The 16,702-nt window shown below is 44.2% G+C and overlaps 1 protein-coding gene across 1 annotated transcript in view; it reads left to right on the top strand.

Moving 5' to 3' along the window:
* TDRP (testis development related protein) overlaps nucleotides 1-16,702 on the top strand; it is a 53,650-nt gene that overhangs the window by 12,759 nt on the left and 24,189 nt on the right. Inside the window, exon 3 of the mRNA XM_025207212.1 lies at nucleotides 15,767-15,826. Coding sequence (XP_025062997.1) covers nucleotides 15,767-15,826 — 60 coding nt within the window. The remainder of the gene's footprint in view (nucleotides 1-15,766; nucleotides 15,827-16,702) is intronic.

Below are 16,702 nucleotides of genomic sequence, written 5' to 3'. Positions count from 1 at the left end.
TCATTTTGGCATCAATAATGACTCCAAGATCCTTTTCTGCCTCTGCACTGACGAGAAGGGAGTTCCCCAGCCTATAGGTATGCTGCTGGTTCTTCCTCTCCAGGTGCAGCACCTTGCACTTGTCAGTGTTGAAACCCATCCTGTTCTCATCTGCCCAGCCCTGTAACCTGTCTAGGTCCAATTGCAACCTATTCCTCCCTTCTAGAGTGCTCACATCCCCCCACATCTTGGTGTCGTCAGCAAATTTGAATAGGGTGCTTTTTACCCCTTTGTCCAAGTCACTGATGAAGATGTTGAACAGCGCGGGTCCAAGGACCGAAACCTGAGGGACCCCGCTGCCCACATCCCTCCAGGTCGAAAATGACCCATCCACCACCACTCCCTGGGTGCAGCCCTCCAGCCAGTTAGTGACCCATCTGACTGTGTAGGTGTCGATGCCACAGTCCCCTAGTTTTTTTAATGAGAATGGGGTAAGAGACAGTGTCGAAGGCCTTCCTGAAGTCCAGAAAGACTGCGTCCACTGCTACCCCTGCATCTAAGGATTTTGTGACCTGGTCATGTCAGACCAACCTGGTGGCTTTCTAGGACCTGCCTCAAATGAACCCATGTTGGTTGCCCCTAAGCATAACCTCCCGTGCTGGCCCCTCGTGGACATGTGCCAGGATAATTCTCTCAAAAAGCTTACCCAGGATCAAGGTAAGACTAACTGGCCTATAGTTTCCTGGGTCTTCTTTCCTCCCTTTTTTGAAAACGGAAACCACGTCGACCCTTTTCCAGTCCTCTGGCACTACACCAGAGCACCATGAGCACTCATAAAGCCGTGCCAGGGGTCCTGCAATGACCTCTGCTAATTCCCTCAGCACTCTGGGGTGGAGGTCGTTAGGACCAGCTGATTTAAATAGGTCCAGTCCCTCCAGAAGTTCCCTCTCTGGCCCTAGGCCTGGGTGCGCCTTTCCCGGGGCCTGAGGGGGTCCCTGCTCCTGGGTCTTCTTTCCTCCCTTTTTTGAAAACGGAAACCACGTCGACCCTTTTCCAGTCCTCTGGCACTACACCAGAGCACCATGAGCACTCATAAAGCCGTGCCAGGGGTCCTGCAATGACCTCTGCTAATTCCCTCAGCACTCTGGGGTGGAGGTCGTTAGGACCAGCTGATTTAAATAGGTCCAGTCCCTCCAGAAGTTCCCTCTCTGGCCCTAGGCCTGGGTGCGCCTTTCCCGGGGCCTGAGGGGGTCCCTGCGGATGGGCTGATCTGGTTCCTGCTCAGGAAAATGGAGGCAAAGAAATCATTAAATAGGTTAGCCTTGTCGTCTGGTGCGACAACCAGATTTCCTAGCGTGTCTTGCAGAGGCCCCACGTTACCTGGTACCTTCTTTTTGCCCCCTGTGTATTTAAAAAAGGACTTCTTGTTGTCCTTGATCTGGGTAGCTAGTCTCAGTTCCATCTTTCATCCTTGGCTTTCCTGACCGTCCCCCTGCAGCCCCGAGCAACCGAGGTATAGTCCTCCCTGGTGATGCCCCTCCCTTCCATTGGGTGTATGCCTCCCTTTTAGCTAGGAGACGTTCCCGTATGCTTTTGGTGAGCCATGGGGGGGTTTTGCACCCTCTTGCCCCCTTTGATCCTTGTTGGGATTACCTCTCTTTGGGCTTGGAGGATCGTCTCCTTAAGGAACGACCACTCTTCCTGGACACCTGACTCCCCTCCCCTCCCCTCCGGGACCTCAGTACTTCCCCAACTATTCTTCTTACCTCATTGAAATCTGCCCTCCTGAAGTCCAGGGCTGCTGCCTTGCTGCAGGCTTTTGCCACCTTCCGCTGGATGGTGAATTCCAGCACGTGATGATTGCTGTCGCCCAGGTGGTCGAGCACCCGCAGCCCCCTCACGAGGTCGTTGCCTGTGGCCAGCACCAGATCCAACAAAGTGTCTCCCCTGGTGGGGCTATGCACCTCCTGAGTTAGATGGAGGTCCTGTATCTTGGCTAGGAACCTACGTGAGCGTTCAGACCTGGCTGACTGCTCTTCCCAGCAGACGTCTGGAAAGTTCAGGTCACCCATGATGACCACGTCTTTTTGACCTAACTACCTCCGTGAGCTGACTTAAGAATTCCCAGTCTAGCTCTTCCCCTTGGTTGGTTGGCCTGTAGTAGACTCCCACCGTTAAGACTCTGAGTCCCTTTCCCCTCGACTCCCTTGTATTCTAACCCAGAGCACTTCAGTGTGCCCCTCATTTGACCTTGTGCTACTAGATGAGGATGTGTATTCCTCCTTAATGTAGAGCGCCACACCCCTACCTTTCCTACCTGTCCTGTCCCTCCTGTACAGCCTATAGCCCTTGATATTCACTGCCCAATCGTGCGTTGGGTCCCACCATGTTTCTGTGAGCCCTGCTATGTCTGACTAGTTAAACAAATCTAGCAAGTGAATTCAGTAGCAAGTAAGAAAAGTTAATTCCTGTGAACTTTATACAGGAAGATTTTAAAGAAGTTTCAGTGGGACCTTTAGGTGAATAAAGAATATCAGAATAGGCCCAGTATAGAAAAATAATACAGATAGACCTGTGTTGATGCCAAAACTGGTCATAAAACCAATATGCTAAAAAAAGCAGATTTGTTAGTAAAGTTAATGCTAAAGCCACCTGGACACGAGAGAGCAGGTTGATATTGTATATCTAGACTTCCTAAAGCCCTTTGATCTAGTATCCCACAATGTCCTCATGAGAAAATTGTAGGATTGTGGGCTTACCTCTGAGCCAGTCAGGTGGGTGAGAAACTGGCTTCAGGATAGGACCCAGAGAGTCATAGTGAATGAATCTGTGTCATCCTGGCGAGAAGTGAGCAACTGTGTCATACAGGGGTCGGTGCTTGGTCCAGTACTTTTTAGCATCTTTATTAACGATTTGGATGTGGGGTTGAAGAGCTCCCTGGCCAAGTTCGTGGACAACAAGTTATGGGGCATTTCCCCATGCGTGAAGATAGGCTACAAATACAGGTGGACCTAGACAGGCTAGGCTAGCAAGTTGGATGGATTGGAATCTGATGAAGCTCAACGTCAAGAAATGTAAAGTGCTCCACCTCGGGTCGAGCAACCCCCAACATATCTACAGGCTTGGTGGCACCAAACTGACTAGCACCATGACTGAAAGGGACCTGGGGTAATAATAGACCACAGTATGAATATGAATTGATAGTACGATGTTGTAGCCAGTGCATCTCCAGCAAAACCAAGGAGGTAATTATTTCGCTCTGCTCAGCACTGGTGAGACCACAGCTGGAGTACTGTGTCCAGTTCTGGGCACCACACAATAAAAAGGACATGGACAAGCTTGAGAGAGTTCAAAGAAGAGCCACCCATATGATCACAGTCTTACACAGCAAGCCATACAAGGAAAGGTTGAGGGATCTGGGATTCTTCCGCCTGAAGAAAAGGCTGAGAGGGAATCTGGTAGCAGCTTACTGCTATACTAGTGGGTACATCAGGGGCTCAGTGAGCAACTGTTCACCAGGGCACCCGAACGAAAACTAGAAGTAATGGTTACAAACTCGTGGAAAACTGATTCAGGCTCAACATTAGGAAAATATTCTTGACAGTCAGGGTGTCCAGATGGTGGAATAAGCTCCCTTCAGAGGTGGTGCAGTCATAGACTCATAGATGTTTGGGTTGGAAGGGAACCTCAGCAGATCATCGAGTCCGACCCCCTGCGTGCTGGGGTCAAACAACCCCATCCAGGTGCATATCTAGCCTCCTCTTAAAGACCCCCAAGGTAGGGGAGAGCACCACCTCCCTTGGAAGCCCATTCCAGATTCTGGCAACCCTCACTGTAAAAAAGTTTTTCCTGATGTCTAACCTAAATCTGCTCTCCATCAGTTTGTGGCCGTTGTTCCTAATCACCTACCCTGGAAATCTTCAAGAGGAGACTAGATAGTTACCTTGCTGGGGTCGCCTGACCCCCAGTTATATTCCCTACTTGGTGTAGGGGGCTGGACCCGATGATCTTCCAAGGTTCCTTCCAGCCGGTGAATCTATATTCAGCCTATTAGATACTTCTTTTCAGAAACTAGGCTGTTGGTCCGTAGTGATGAAAGGTGCCAGAAAACTTTTTTTCAGGTACACAGTTTAATTGAATATGCTGTGTGTGTGCGCGCGAGATACTAACTTTCATGCGACTGTAACTGCATTATTGCCATGGAGAACTTTATTTTGCGAATCAGGAAGGCACGTAACATGAATTGTGTAGGTGAGTTGCCTCTATTTTAGGTAAACTGTTTGGAAAAAAAAAAAAATAATGGGACAGTTTTCATAGATTTCAAAGACATTAGGGCTGGAAGGGACCTTGTGAGATTATCAGGTCCAGCCCCCTACCCAAGGGGCAGGAAGTCAGTTGGTGTCAGATTATCCCTGCAACATAAGCATCCAAGCATTTTTTGAACGTATCCAGTGTAGGTGCTTGCACCATTCCTGGGGGGAGTCTATTACTTGGATGATAAAGAAGCTTTTCTTTACGTCCAGTCTAAAACGATCTTCCAGCAGTTTGTGACGGTGAGACCTTATCTTCCTTTGGGGTGCCCTGGTGAACAGATGTTCTCCCAGTTCCTGATGCACATCCCTTATGTACTTATAGGCTGCCACCAAGTCACCCCTGAGCCTTTGCTTCTCCCGTTTTCTGTCAGAAAATTCCATGGGAATTTCCATGAAATGTCAGAATTTTCCATGGGACAAAAATTCTTTTCCTCACTGGTTCTATTTTTAGTGTTGCTTTTAATTTTTTTTTTCTTGATCGAAGTCTAAATGAGATGTATATGAGTTTTACTCCACTGAAGATTGAAGTGGATTAGTGCAGAAATGCATGATAATGGGAAGAAGTAATAAGTTAAGAAGAAATTCTTTGCAAAGCCTAATTAACACAGAAACCAGAACTTATAAAGTTTTTTCATGAAAGTTACATTTTTGCAATATTTCACATATAGTTTTAAACCTTTAAAATTAGTGGACACATAACTGAAATAAACAGTTTACATGGATTGAGAGTGTGTAGAGTCATTTATTTCTTTTTTAAAAATCAAGACTTTGATTTTAAAAACTTTTTTAATACACCTATTTAAATTGAACTCAAAATTAGGCTGTGTTATCATAAGGCCTAAATTTAAAGGTAACCTATTAAAGTCATTCAGATTTTTAAAAAGGAGCTAGTGCAAGCTGTTGGAAGTTTAAAGGAAGCCAAATTACTGAATTAGGAAGAGATGTGTCACCTCCTAAGCAGAGTTTTTTGAGGTGATAAACCTGCTTTTGGCAGCCATAGATTCTTTTGCAAGTTCAGAAAAAACTGTTTTCTTCATAGTTTAGTCTGGGTCAGTTTACTAGTTTTTAAAAAAATTACGGAGTTGAAAATAGTAGGAAAAGTTGTTTCCTTCTTCCATTTTACAAATAAAAATAGGTTTGAGGTTGAGATCTAGTTCTAAACTCAGGAAGGACATGGTAACCAGAAACAATTTCTTCAACTCATTGTCTGATACTTCCTTTGTTGAATATGTTTTTTCATTTTAACTGCAAAATGTTTTGATAAAATTTTTCTTAAATATTTGTTTCTGTTGGCATAGTTTTATTATTTGATAATACAAAAATATATTGTTCATGATCTTCATTTTAACTGAATTGCAGTTTCTATCCAAAAAGTTGAAATCAGTCACTATTTAAAAAAAAAAAAAAAAAAAAAAGGAAAGTTGAGCAAATAAGAAATGTATGCTTTTTTATATAATATGTAGAAATTAAGAATCTGAATAAATGCACATGGCTGTAAAGCCGTATAAGTTCTTAAATGTGCATAATGGCTGCTTACAGATGTAACCCCCCCCCCCCCAAAAAAAACAAAACAAAAAACAACAAAACAAAAACATGCTTTACTAGAAGAAGCAGCACGTTAGTTGGGCCCGTCTCTGCAGCATCTGTATAGATAGGGTGCTTCAGCAGAGCCTTTTGGTGATTTATCTAAAGCTGATTAAATCAGCTATTAGATTAAAGCACCAAAAAGCCCCACTAAAGCGCCTGATCTATATAGATGTTGGGCGAGCTGGGTCCAACTAATGTGCTGCCTCTTTTGTGCTTCCCCCAGGATTGTTGCTGCACCGCTTTCCCTGGGGCTACTTACTGCATGAGGGGCCAGCAGTGACCCATAAGACCTGGTGCTGTCTTTTCCAGCTGCTATGGTGCCTCCTTGGGCAAAGCCAGTCCCACCTAGGGGCTAGGCCAGGCTCTGCATGGCCCCAGCACCATGAGAGGGAATGGGAAGGATGCAGTACATCTGGCAGAGGCCACCCTACTGGGACCAGATCCCCCCCCCACATTACCTGGGGGCAGTTGGGTAGGGCCTGGCCTGGCAGTGCGGAAGAGCCTTCTAAGTCTGGGCCACAGTGGCACAAATGCAATGGGAGGCGCAGGGAGCCTGTCATCCTGCCTGGGCCCTGCCACTGTGGGCGGGGAGTAGGGCAGCCGGACCCACCATGGGGCTGGGCATCCTGCTGCTTTGTGGCAGGAGGCACTGTCTAACCCCTCTAGAGGGACCTGGCATCTTCCTCCTTGTGGGGGAAGCATCCAGGCACAGGAGAGGTCTGCAGCCCCAGCCCCCCTTCCCTTGGGGCAAGGGGAAGCCATGGTTCTGCAGCTGGGCAGCACTCATAGTGTCTTAGCCATACCTGTTGCCCCTCATCTGGGGCCTATGCAGCACTGGGCACATGGTGAAGATATAAGGAGCCAGGGCCATGTTTGTTTCTGCCAGAGGTCACTAAATGGTAAGTCATAAACTATATAAATACATGTCATTTAACTGTTTAACCATTTACATCTTTAAGTAAGATCAAGTTTAGTTGTAAATCAACATATTTTAATTATTACTCGCCAGTAAGAATAAACTTTTTGTAGGAAAATAAAAATTAGAAGTTCAAAATGCAATTCAAATCGGGTGTACCAAATCACTTTGATTTTTAAATAATTCCACCTAGACATTTCATTTTTCGAAATTATTTTGTTAAGGAGTGAACCCAAAAAATTCAGCAGTCTGGGAGAAGGATGGAGGGCAGATGCACCTAAAGGAGTTATATTGTTGCCCACCATGGATACTTTCAGGGGGCCTATACCTAAAATACAAAATTATGGCTAAAAGAGGAAGGCTCCAAAGCCTATTTCTGAGTGACTATGAAGTGACCATTCAAAGATACTACAACCTGCTGCAGGTTTGTGCACTGATCCTCCTCCCATTCCTCATTCTCCTCTCTATTGAGTCTCCTCTACAGATTTAAAAGCTGAAACAGCAATTATATTTATACCATTTAATTGTTAACATTTACTGTTTACCTCTTGGCTCAGTGGTGCCCACCGTCAGGGGAGCTGCTCTGGTAGAAGTTGCCCAGGAGGCAGCATGGATCCAGGCTGCAGCATCATGTAGCTGCTGCAGCATGTTGGTAACTAGTGGCTACCTGAGGGAGTGGAGCTGGGTAAAGTTAAATAAGAGTGAGTGCAGCAGCGGGGCTGCCATTGGGTGCTGCAGGGGTGGGCTGCATGGAGCCCACCCCTTACTATCCACAGAGCTCCTGCCTGCTGGGACAGCCACACCTAGGTGGTGCCTGTAGCCCATGGGTGCCCGGAGGCCTGGGCAGCCCCTTCCTCCTGCCTGTCCCCTGGGCTCTGGCAGCTGCTGCATGGCAAGGACCCATGGTGGCTCTCCTAGCCTGGGGCCGTGTGGTGGATGGACATGCCATGCAGGGTTGCGTCTGAGGCATCCACCTGTGGGTTAAGCACTCTCTAGGAGCCACAGCTCTGGATCAAGCCTTCAGCCGAGCAGGCGGAGTGCAGCGCCAGCCCAGCTGCTGGCTGCATCCAGACAGGGAAGGGACTGTGTGCTATTCTCTTCCCTGCCTGAATGCAACCAGTAGCTGGGCCAATACCACATTCTTGCCCTGCTGAGGCCTTGCCCCGCTGCTGTGGCTCCTAACAGGGTTCTCAGCCCACAGGTGGATGCCTCAGGTGTGATTCTATATGGCACAGTTGGTCTACCACACGCTCCCAGGCTGGAAGAACTGTTGTGGACTGTTGCCAAGCGGTGGATGTTGGAGCCTTGGGGGTGGGTGGGAGGGAATCGCCACCTGGGGCTCTGGGCATCTGCAGGCTGCAGGCACCACTTGGGTGCAGTGTGGCTGTCCCAGTAGATGGGAGGCTCTCTGGGTGCTATGGGGAGGGCACCTGCCTCCATTCAGCCCACCCTTGTTGCACTTGATGGCAGCCCTGCTGCTGCACTTGCTCCTATTTAAGCCCTGATGGTTCTGCCATGCAACTTTTCCTGGCTCTGCTCCCTCAGGTAGCCACTAATTACCTCCTTGTTGCTGCAGCCTAGATCTGCACCACCTCCCAGGCAGCCCCTGCCAGAGCCGCTCCCCCAACAGCGGCACCACCGAGCCAGGGACCCTGCTGTCCTGCATTGCTGCTGCTGCTGGTGCTGCTGCTTGCCCATTCCTGAATGCTTGCCCTGCAGAGCTTGCTGTGGCCACGGGCTTCAGTTCTGGCTGGTGGCAGAACTTGCTACAATCCTGCATATTGCCCTCAGCCCCATTTCCCTGCACCGCCCTGGCGCCTGCCCCCCGCCCCCCTTCCCTGTGAGCTGTTTAACTATTTAGCTCATATAATTAGTGTAGGTTAAATGGATAATTTTTAAAATAATATTTATATCCCTAGTCTCCCCAGACAGTATAGGCAAATATCTGTTATGTATTGTAATAGGTAGCCAGACATGTCCTGAGTTATGTACTTACCTTGTGCTTTTGGACTAAAAGGGTCATTTGTAGACCTATCTCTGCTTCTTTTATCAGTTGCTAACCTACCAGTACGCCTGAAATTAAGTTAACAGTACTTGTATATGCTACATAGTGAGTGGGTCTTACGTTGTGGGCCATGAAGCATTTGCTAATCACAAGGTGCTATTTCAGTATCTGTTAACTTAATATTTTAATCTTTTCAAACGAATTAAATAATAGGATAAATAACGTTCTTTTCTGTGGTAATTGTGGCAGTATTGTGTAGCTACAGGACAAGGGTAGGAGGAATATACAGAAGGTAACTTAAATGAGACAAATATGTGAATTAGAATGTGCAGCAGCCAATGAGCCTGGGGCTTTTTTGTTTGAGTCTGCGGTACAAAAGGAATATTTCTAAAAACTGCTCACCAGTGCGGATGCAAGGAAGACTTTGTATGAGTTTCATAGTTGTTAGGGGCTGGAAGGGACCTTATAGATCAACGGGTCCAGCCCTCCTGCACGTGGGCAGGAAAGATTGCTGGGATCAGATGACCCCAGCAAGATGGGCATCAAGACTTCTTTGCAGATTGCCAGGGCGGTTGGCTGTACTTCCTTATTGTAGACAAGGTCGTCTTGAGTAGATTAAATCTAGATACAGTGGACTGCTTTTTAAGCTTGTAGAGACTTGGATGATGGGGTCATGTATGCCTGCTCTCAGAAATACTCCTATTTAAACCTGGTTTTAAAACGTGTTTTTGTGCTTGATAGTACAGTTTCATTTATGATTAGAAAAATATTGTTTTAATCTAAGTATGTACCTAGGCCAAAAACAAACCAAACATATTGGCCAAGCATATTTATATTTTTCTTTCCTTTTAAAAAAAAAAAACAGACCATGATTTTGTTATAACAATTTTTGAAGATGGAGCCCATCTACACTGTAAAAATAAGCTGAGTTTGAAGAGCATAGGATGAGTGTTTATGTTTGGACTTTTTGTTTGCTTTTTCTCTATTTATGAGAAAACAGTGGTTGAATCCAAAAATCTGTTTTTCTTCTGGATTAATTTGATTAGTATTTTCACCAGTGGTAGTTGTAGGTGAGTCACAAGTTAAAATCTGTCCAGATGGCTACTTTACCCTGAAAAAAAGGAAAATGAACCTCACAAAATAGATTCTAAATTCTCAGCAGATAGGAAAAATGTAGCTGAATGCCTGATTTAATAAAATAATCTTATCAGATTAACTCCAAGAGGGACTAACAGCCTGACAGGGCAGTATAGAAGGCATCTTCTGGCAACTGGACATGTAGTCATGTGTCCAAGAAGCAAAAGATTTATGGCAGAATAATGCTAATTTACACACATCTCTTGTTTATTTCTTCTTGTTATAAATACACATTTTAGTTTTTCTAACATCTGTATTTTCAGTTATGGTACCATGCTTGCACTTACCCAATGAGGTAAGATGTCATAAGACTTTATAAAATATTTGACTTTAAGCTTTTACTGTGCCCATTTTTTTCTATGTCCATTTAAACTCAATTACTGTTTTTGGGATGTTGACAGTGCTATGGATGCAAATGTGTATACTTTCTTACACTTTAGTTTGTTCCTGGTATGTTTATGCACGACAAACAAAATGCAGCCTACTGAGAGTATCATTGTGCTTCTGCTAGCTGTTTCCTTCTGAATTGCTTTTGTGTACATTTACTGAAAGCCCTCTGCTTCTGAGCGGGGTTTTAATCCAGACAAAATTATGTTTTGCCTTCATAATATACTTTAACCCAGTCTACATTTTATTTGATGTTATATCAAAATACATCCTGAACTTTGGAAGACTGTCTACTGCTTTTCCCCCTTCAGTTCTTGTTGCTTCTTAAAGATGTTAATTAGGTGGTATGACTTCTAACTGGGTGTCTCTGATCTGTCTATATTTATATAGTTGTTTTACTGCTTGGTTTGTAATTAGTGATTTGGGAATGTTTCCATTTTAAGAGGTTAATTTGCAGTTTTGTAGTTTCCCAAGTGATTTTAAACTTTTTTTTTTTTCAAAATATTTTTTCAGATATGGGGGATGGATGAAAATATGATTCTTTTTCTTGAATAACCTTTGCTGTTTTCAATGAGAAACTAAGTATCTCCAGTTTTTAATGTAGCTAACACTTGTATTCACTACAGTCTAGATTTTAAATTGTAGCATGCTAACTCTCTTTTATGAGCTGGTTAGGGATCAGAAGAGATAATAAGGAGAGGTCAGCAGGAGAGATGGTTTATGTTTAAATGAGTTACAGTTCAAATAATCATTATCCAGATCTATAAGTTTGTGTTTGCATTGATTTTTAAAATCCAGTTTGTATTTTATATAAGGGTTGATACACTTAGAAATAAAAAAGAAATAATCATTTACTTTGTGCATTAAAGCCTGTCTTATCATGCTTTTAATTGTTTGATGTTCAGGCTCTCTAAGTTTAGCCTGCATCCTTAAAATGAATGAACAAAAGATGGATTCATTCCTTTTTGCAAAAGAAACTAAGGAAAGTAGATCAACACAATAACCTTTGTACAAAAATGTGTATGCTTATTGAATTAATCCCTTGAGTACTTCATAGTTTGCAGTGTGTCCAACAAAAGAACACTTGTGTTTTCCTTGTGGAAACACATTGTATGTACTAACATTCTGTTGCCAAAATTGGAAGGTCATTGAAGTTGTCTATCAGGGTTTTTCATATGCATGGAATATTAACATTTAGTTAGAGGAGTATTCTCCAAAAAGTTTAACATGGAGGTAAAAAGAAATAGAATAATACTGCAAATTACCTAAACTAATATTTCATTGCATATTTCTGAAACAATCCAGAATGTCCAAATTCATTATATAGTATGATAAAGCAATCTGACCTTGAAATATGCAATGAAAGGAAACCTAGAGTAAAATCTAAAAAAATCTACTTCCCATTAAAAATAAAAGGGGAAATAAAATATATTTATCAATCAAAACATGAACTAATATGTGATGTTGAAGGAAAAATAGAGGGGAACATAGTTTCATCAATAATAACTTTTTAACTTGAAGTTGCTGGATCTTCTAGTAATAAAGATATAGTAGTGTAGAGGTTTGTGCTTAAATGGCTGATTCTTATACATTCTTCAAAAGCTCAGTGTCTACCATCCTCCCATCCACCTTATTTCATGGACTGTCTGTAACCCCCCCACCTCTTCCCTCTCCCATCCTCCACTACCATGTGTGTCGTATTTATTCTCCTTCCACCTCCATGCCAAGGGTTCTGTGTCCTCCCATTCCCACATTTTCCCCAAGTAGTAGTGGCTCTGTATGGATCCTTATTTCCTTTCTGGGGTCACCACTTTAAAACTGCACAAGGAACAGACAGAACTAAATTAAGGGGTATTGTTATGCTGGAATATGTTAACACAGGAGTGGGCAAAATATGGCCTGTGAGCCAGAGCCAGCCTGCTAGGTGATTCTACCTGGGTAGGGGCAGGTCCTTTGGCCCTGCCCAGCCCAGGTATGACGGGCAGCCCTGGCTGTAGCATTTGCGCCCTATTCCGCCACTCCTGGGCATAGAGATGCTGCCTGGTGCAGCTTGCCTTATCTCTGTGTGTGGCTCTCAGACATGCTGGGAGCTGTAGTCTGCAGGGCGGTATGGTGGGGTGGGTGTGGCACAAGGGCCAGACTTGGCTTCCTGTGCTCTGGCACTGCTTCAGCACCCTGACTGTGGCCCCAGAGCTCCTGGCCAGTCTCCAGATATGGGCACTGGGTCTCTGAAAGTGCCCTGAGCCTCACTTTGCAGGAGGGTGGGCAGGAGGGTCTACCTCCACAACCAGGTCCACACCTTCTGCCTTCAGACCCTGCAGAGGCTCCTGTACTGTGCTGGTAGCCAGGTAACGTGGTGCCTGATTGCCTTCACCTTCCTTCACTGCCTCTGAGGGTTCTCATAAACTCTCCTACCTCTGGGGTCTCCCCAAACAGGACCTGGAGGAGCTGTTGGACTTTTGCCAGGACCTCCTCAGGGCCTGGTGGGTGGTCTGTGCTTGTAGCTACCCAGAGATGGTTGCCCAGGGTGCTCACCTCCTTGTAGAGCCCCTGCTGAAAAACCTGCAGCTGGTGGTGCCAGAGATGGGGGTGCCCTAGGTGTGCCGGAAGATGGTCTTGACCAAAATGACTCATATTGGAGACCTCCTGATCTATGCCAGGTGGGGATGGGTAGATCTCTTTGTGTATGCTCCCTGCTGCTTCAGGAGGTGGTCTGCCCTGCCACCCTCTGCCCCTGCCTACACTCACTAGGTCCTGTGCTAGGGCATTCCCTGCCCTCATATCCCCCAGCTGTTCAGAGCTAGTTGTGGAGCTGTAGCCTTGGCAGACCCCACAGCGCCCTGGGGAATCTCATAGTTTCATCTTAGCAGGCTGAGGGATACCAAGCTGGTCTGCCTTGAAACAGCGCACCACCGGCAGCTCTATATGTTCGTGTTCTTCACAGTCTATCATCCCATCTCCTGACAAGTGGTGGAACACCCAAGGCAAAGGTGGGGGCAGTGGTCCCTATTGGACAAGTCTGTGTTCCACTTTGATTCCACGAGCCACCAAGGACCTCAGCTGAGCTAAGTACAGAAAGTCAGAAAGCCTGAGGCTGAATCAATTCAGTCTTCACAGGTTTCTCTAAGCTGTGTAAACAGAACTGATAAGCAAGTGAACAGACACTCACTTTTGATTCTGGAAATGCAGCCATGTGCCTGCACTGGTTCAAGGCCAAAGCTGGAGGGGTGCTAGAGCATGCCTTCCTGCTCAGCTGGAGCAGATAGCTTGGGCCAAGGTTAGCCCACCCACCCTGCAAGGGGGTTGTTTTCAGGGGAGATGAAAAACATCCTGGGATGTTGGGGGACTTTCAGTTAACTTGAATCTAGGGGGGATCTGAGAGAGAAGTTCAGTAAACCAATTTGACCTAAATCAGTTAAGTCCGATACTACATCCATCCAGGTTTATCCTAAACCGGTTTTGGCTATTTTGAAAGCGGTTTATGTGCACTGAACTTCTGCTATGTTACAGATTTGAACAGTAGTTTTCTGTTGCTTATACTAGTTTGTGTAATTTCTGTCCCTGGACTTGGTGGCTTCTCCACAGAACCATCACCACAGACCTGTATCTGGTGTGCTTTATGGAGACTCTCAGCACTTGCCCCTTTTGGCAATAGAGGGAGCTACCTTGAGTGCATGAGGTTGCAGCCCCTCTTGCACCTTCTCCAGAACCTCCTGCTGAGGTTTTGGCTACATTTCTCCCTACACCTTTGGAAGGAGGCTCTAGCCGGGGGAAACCCAGGCGAGTGTGGGGCTGTCTTCCAGTCTGTTCATGTCTCCAAGCAGAGTTTTTCATTGGTTGGTATCCACAGGCTCCCTCATTTTATTCAGGGGCCATTGGGCACTGGCTGGTGTAAATCAGTTGATGTGTCCCTAGTGGCCTCCCTTATTAAGGTAGGCTTATACTTTTTCGTGATGGGCCACAGCCCATAACCCCGTGGCACATCAAATAGGTCTGTGTCACGCAACAGAGGCCGAGAGCAGATGCGGAAAGGGAGAGTGAATTTGGTATGACCAAAGATTTTTCTCCCCGCTGTTTTAGCTGGGATGATCTAGTTAGGGATGCTCCTGCTTTGAGCAGGGGGTTGGATTGCATGACCTCCTGAGATCCCTTCCAACCCTCATTTTCCATGAGTCTGTGATTCTGTGTGCCTGTTTCACTTGCAGTCTCCAGCAGTTAGGGTCTAGGAAGTTCTGATTCAGAGGCTGGATCCCTAATTCCTGTGCTCAGTAGCTACTGACGCCTCTTCAGCCAGATTCAAAAACAGACTGGACAAATTCTTGGAGAACTGTCACATTCTGCAACATCTGGTGGCAGTAAGTTCCACACTTCAATTACATACTACGTGGAAAAAACCCCTTCTTTTTATTGGTTTTAAACTTACTACCTATTAGTTTCATTTTATGATGCCCAATTCCTATATTGAGAGAGAATACAAGGAATGAGACATCACATTTATGGACAGGAATGTATTCCATTGAGGAAATGTAAATAAGTGGAATATTGCACATGGAATTTAGTGAGGATGTTAGGGAAGATGTACAAAAAACTCCAATTAGAATAAGCGGTCAAGATTAACTTTACTTCAACTTGGGGATAAGACTAGTGATAATATGGTGTAGAAGTACACATATGGCATGTATATAGGAGGTGTTTACTGCAGAGTTGACTAATTAATTCTTCAGTGAAATCTACACGTGCAGTGCTATTAGGATGGAGTAAACTAATTAACTCTGCTGTAGGATAGTACTGCTAGACACAAGTACTGTTCTACAGTGGAGTTACTTACTGTGCTGCAACACACATGTAGATGCTGATGGGGCTGGCAGGGACACAAGGGTGTCACACCCGTGGGACACAAGGTTGTCGCATCTGCTGGCTAGCCCCGCACTGAAGTACTCTCATGCCCCAGCCAACCTCTCTGAAGCATACTGAGCTGAGGGGAAGCTGTCTTGGGCTGGCAGGCTGACCCCCAGGGCTCTCTGCCAGCCAGGGCTGCTCTGCACTTAACTAGAGAGCTAGTTTATGGGTTAGGAAAAGTACATATAGGTATGATATTGTAATCGGAAAAATACAGCAATCAAAATAAGACTTCAGGAATATATCGAAGTAGAATTAGTAGAAAATTGTAAAATCATTACTTTCAAATGGATGATTATTTTTGTACTTATAATGGTTAAACTTTTTTTTAACTTTTCACATACATTTTTGCATTGATCTGAATCACTTACTGCTTTTTTATAGGATATTTTGGTTTTGTTATATTTTAAGTTGAATATTATAATATAATTTGCCATGGAGATAGACTGAACAATAAAAGCATCATTTTATGCTTGTTTTAGTTTTTTCTACTTGCTTGCTATCCAACTAGAACTGATTGAACTATCTACATTTTTTTTTAAGAATGAGGATCAGTTTCTTCATGATGAAGTTACATCTTCTGTCTCACAACTTGCAACAAAGGTAAATATTTTTTCTTTATGTATGTAATGAAATTTTGTTTAATTGTTCAGTTAATGCATGTTAAGAACATTCATATTTTTCATGTGTACCCTAAACTCGGTGTCCAGGGATGTTGAATTCCATTGTTTTATGTCACACCTGGCAATCATTTTTTGTTATTCTGTATGAAGTGATATGTTTGTTTTGTACTAGATATTGCTTTGCAAGCATTTGTAATGTATTTATTATTTTAGTAACTTCTTATAAGAGTGTATAAAAGAAAAATATATCTTTTAACAACTATGCAGTCTTAACGTTTTCATCCAAAGTAGGAATGATGGGAATAACTGAGATAGAGGACTAAGGAACGTTTCTGATGTTGGCCAGAACAAGCTATGAAAATGTATGAAAAATATTATCGTAACTATCATATGCAACTTTCCTAGTTCAGCTGGCTTCTGACTACATATTGAGGGATCCTATTTTACATCTCATTCAAAAGCAAGTTATTTTAATTTCTGCAGCCAGTTTTTATTTTTCCCTTCTTTTCTCTCTTGTTTTTCAAACACTCTAAACATGCATCAGGTTAATGTTCTTAAAATGCATTAAAATAGCAAATGATGTTGGTATTAACTGTTGTATATAAGAATTTGTTTTGAAATTCCATGTGTATTATTATCAATATTAAACAAAGCATTTAAATAACTGCATTAGTGTAAGAGGTACCATATTCACCCAAATCCAAAATGACCCTGTATTTAAGATGACCCCTCCCCAATAATTGGATTCTAGTTGTGGAAAATTATAAGAAATTTGCACATCTTCCATGTATAGAATCTAATTATTGGAGGGCTGTCTTAAATTTGTTCCCTTCCCGCATACTGCTGCAGTAGGGAA

Source organism: Alligator sinensis, unplaced genomic scaffold (assembly GCF_000455745.1).
Source record: "Alligator sinensis unplaced genomic scaffold, ASM45574v1 scaffold244_2, whole genome shotgun sequence".
Taxonomy (NCBI): Eukaryota; Metazoa; Chordata; order Crocodylia; family Alligatoridae; genus Alligator; species Alligator sinensis.
This window is presented reverse-complemented; position numbering and strand designations above follow the sequence as displayed.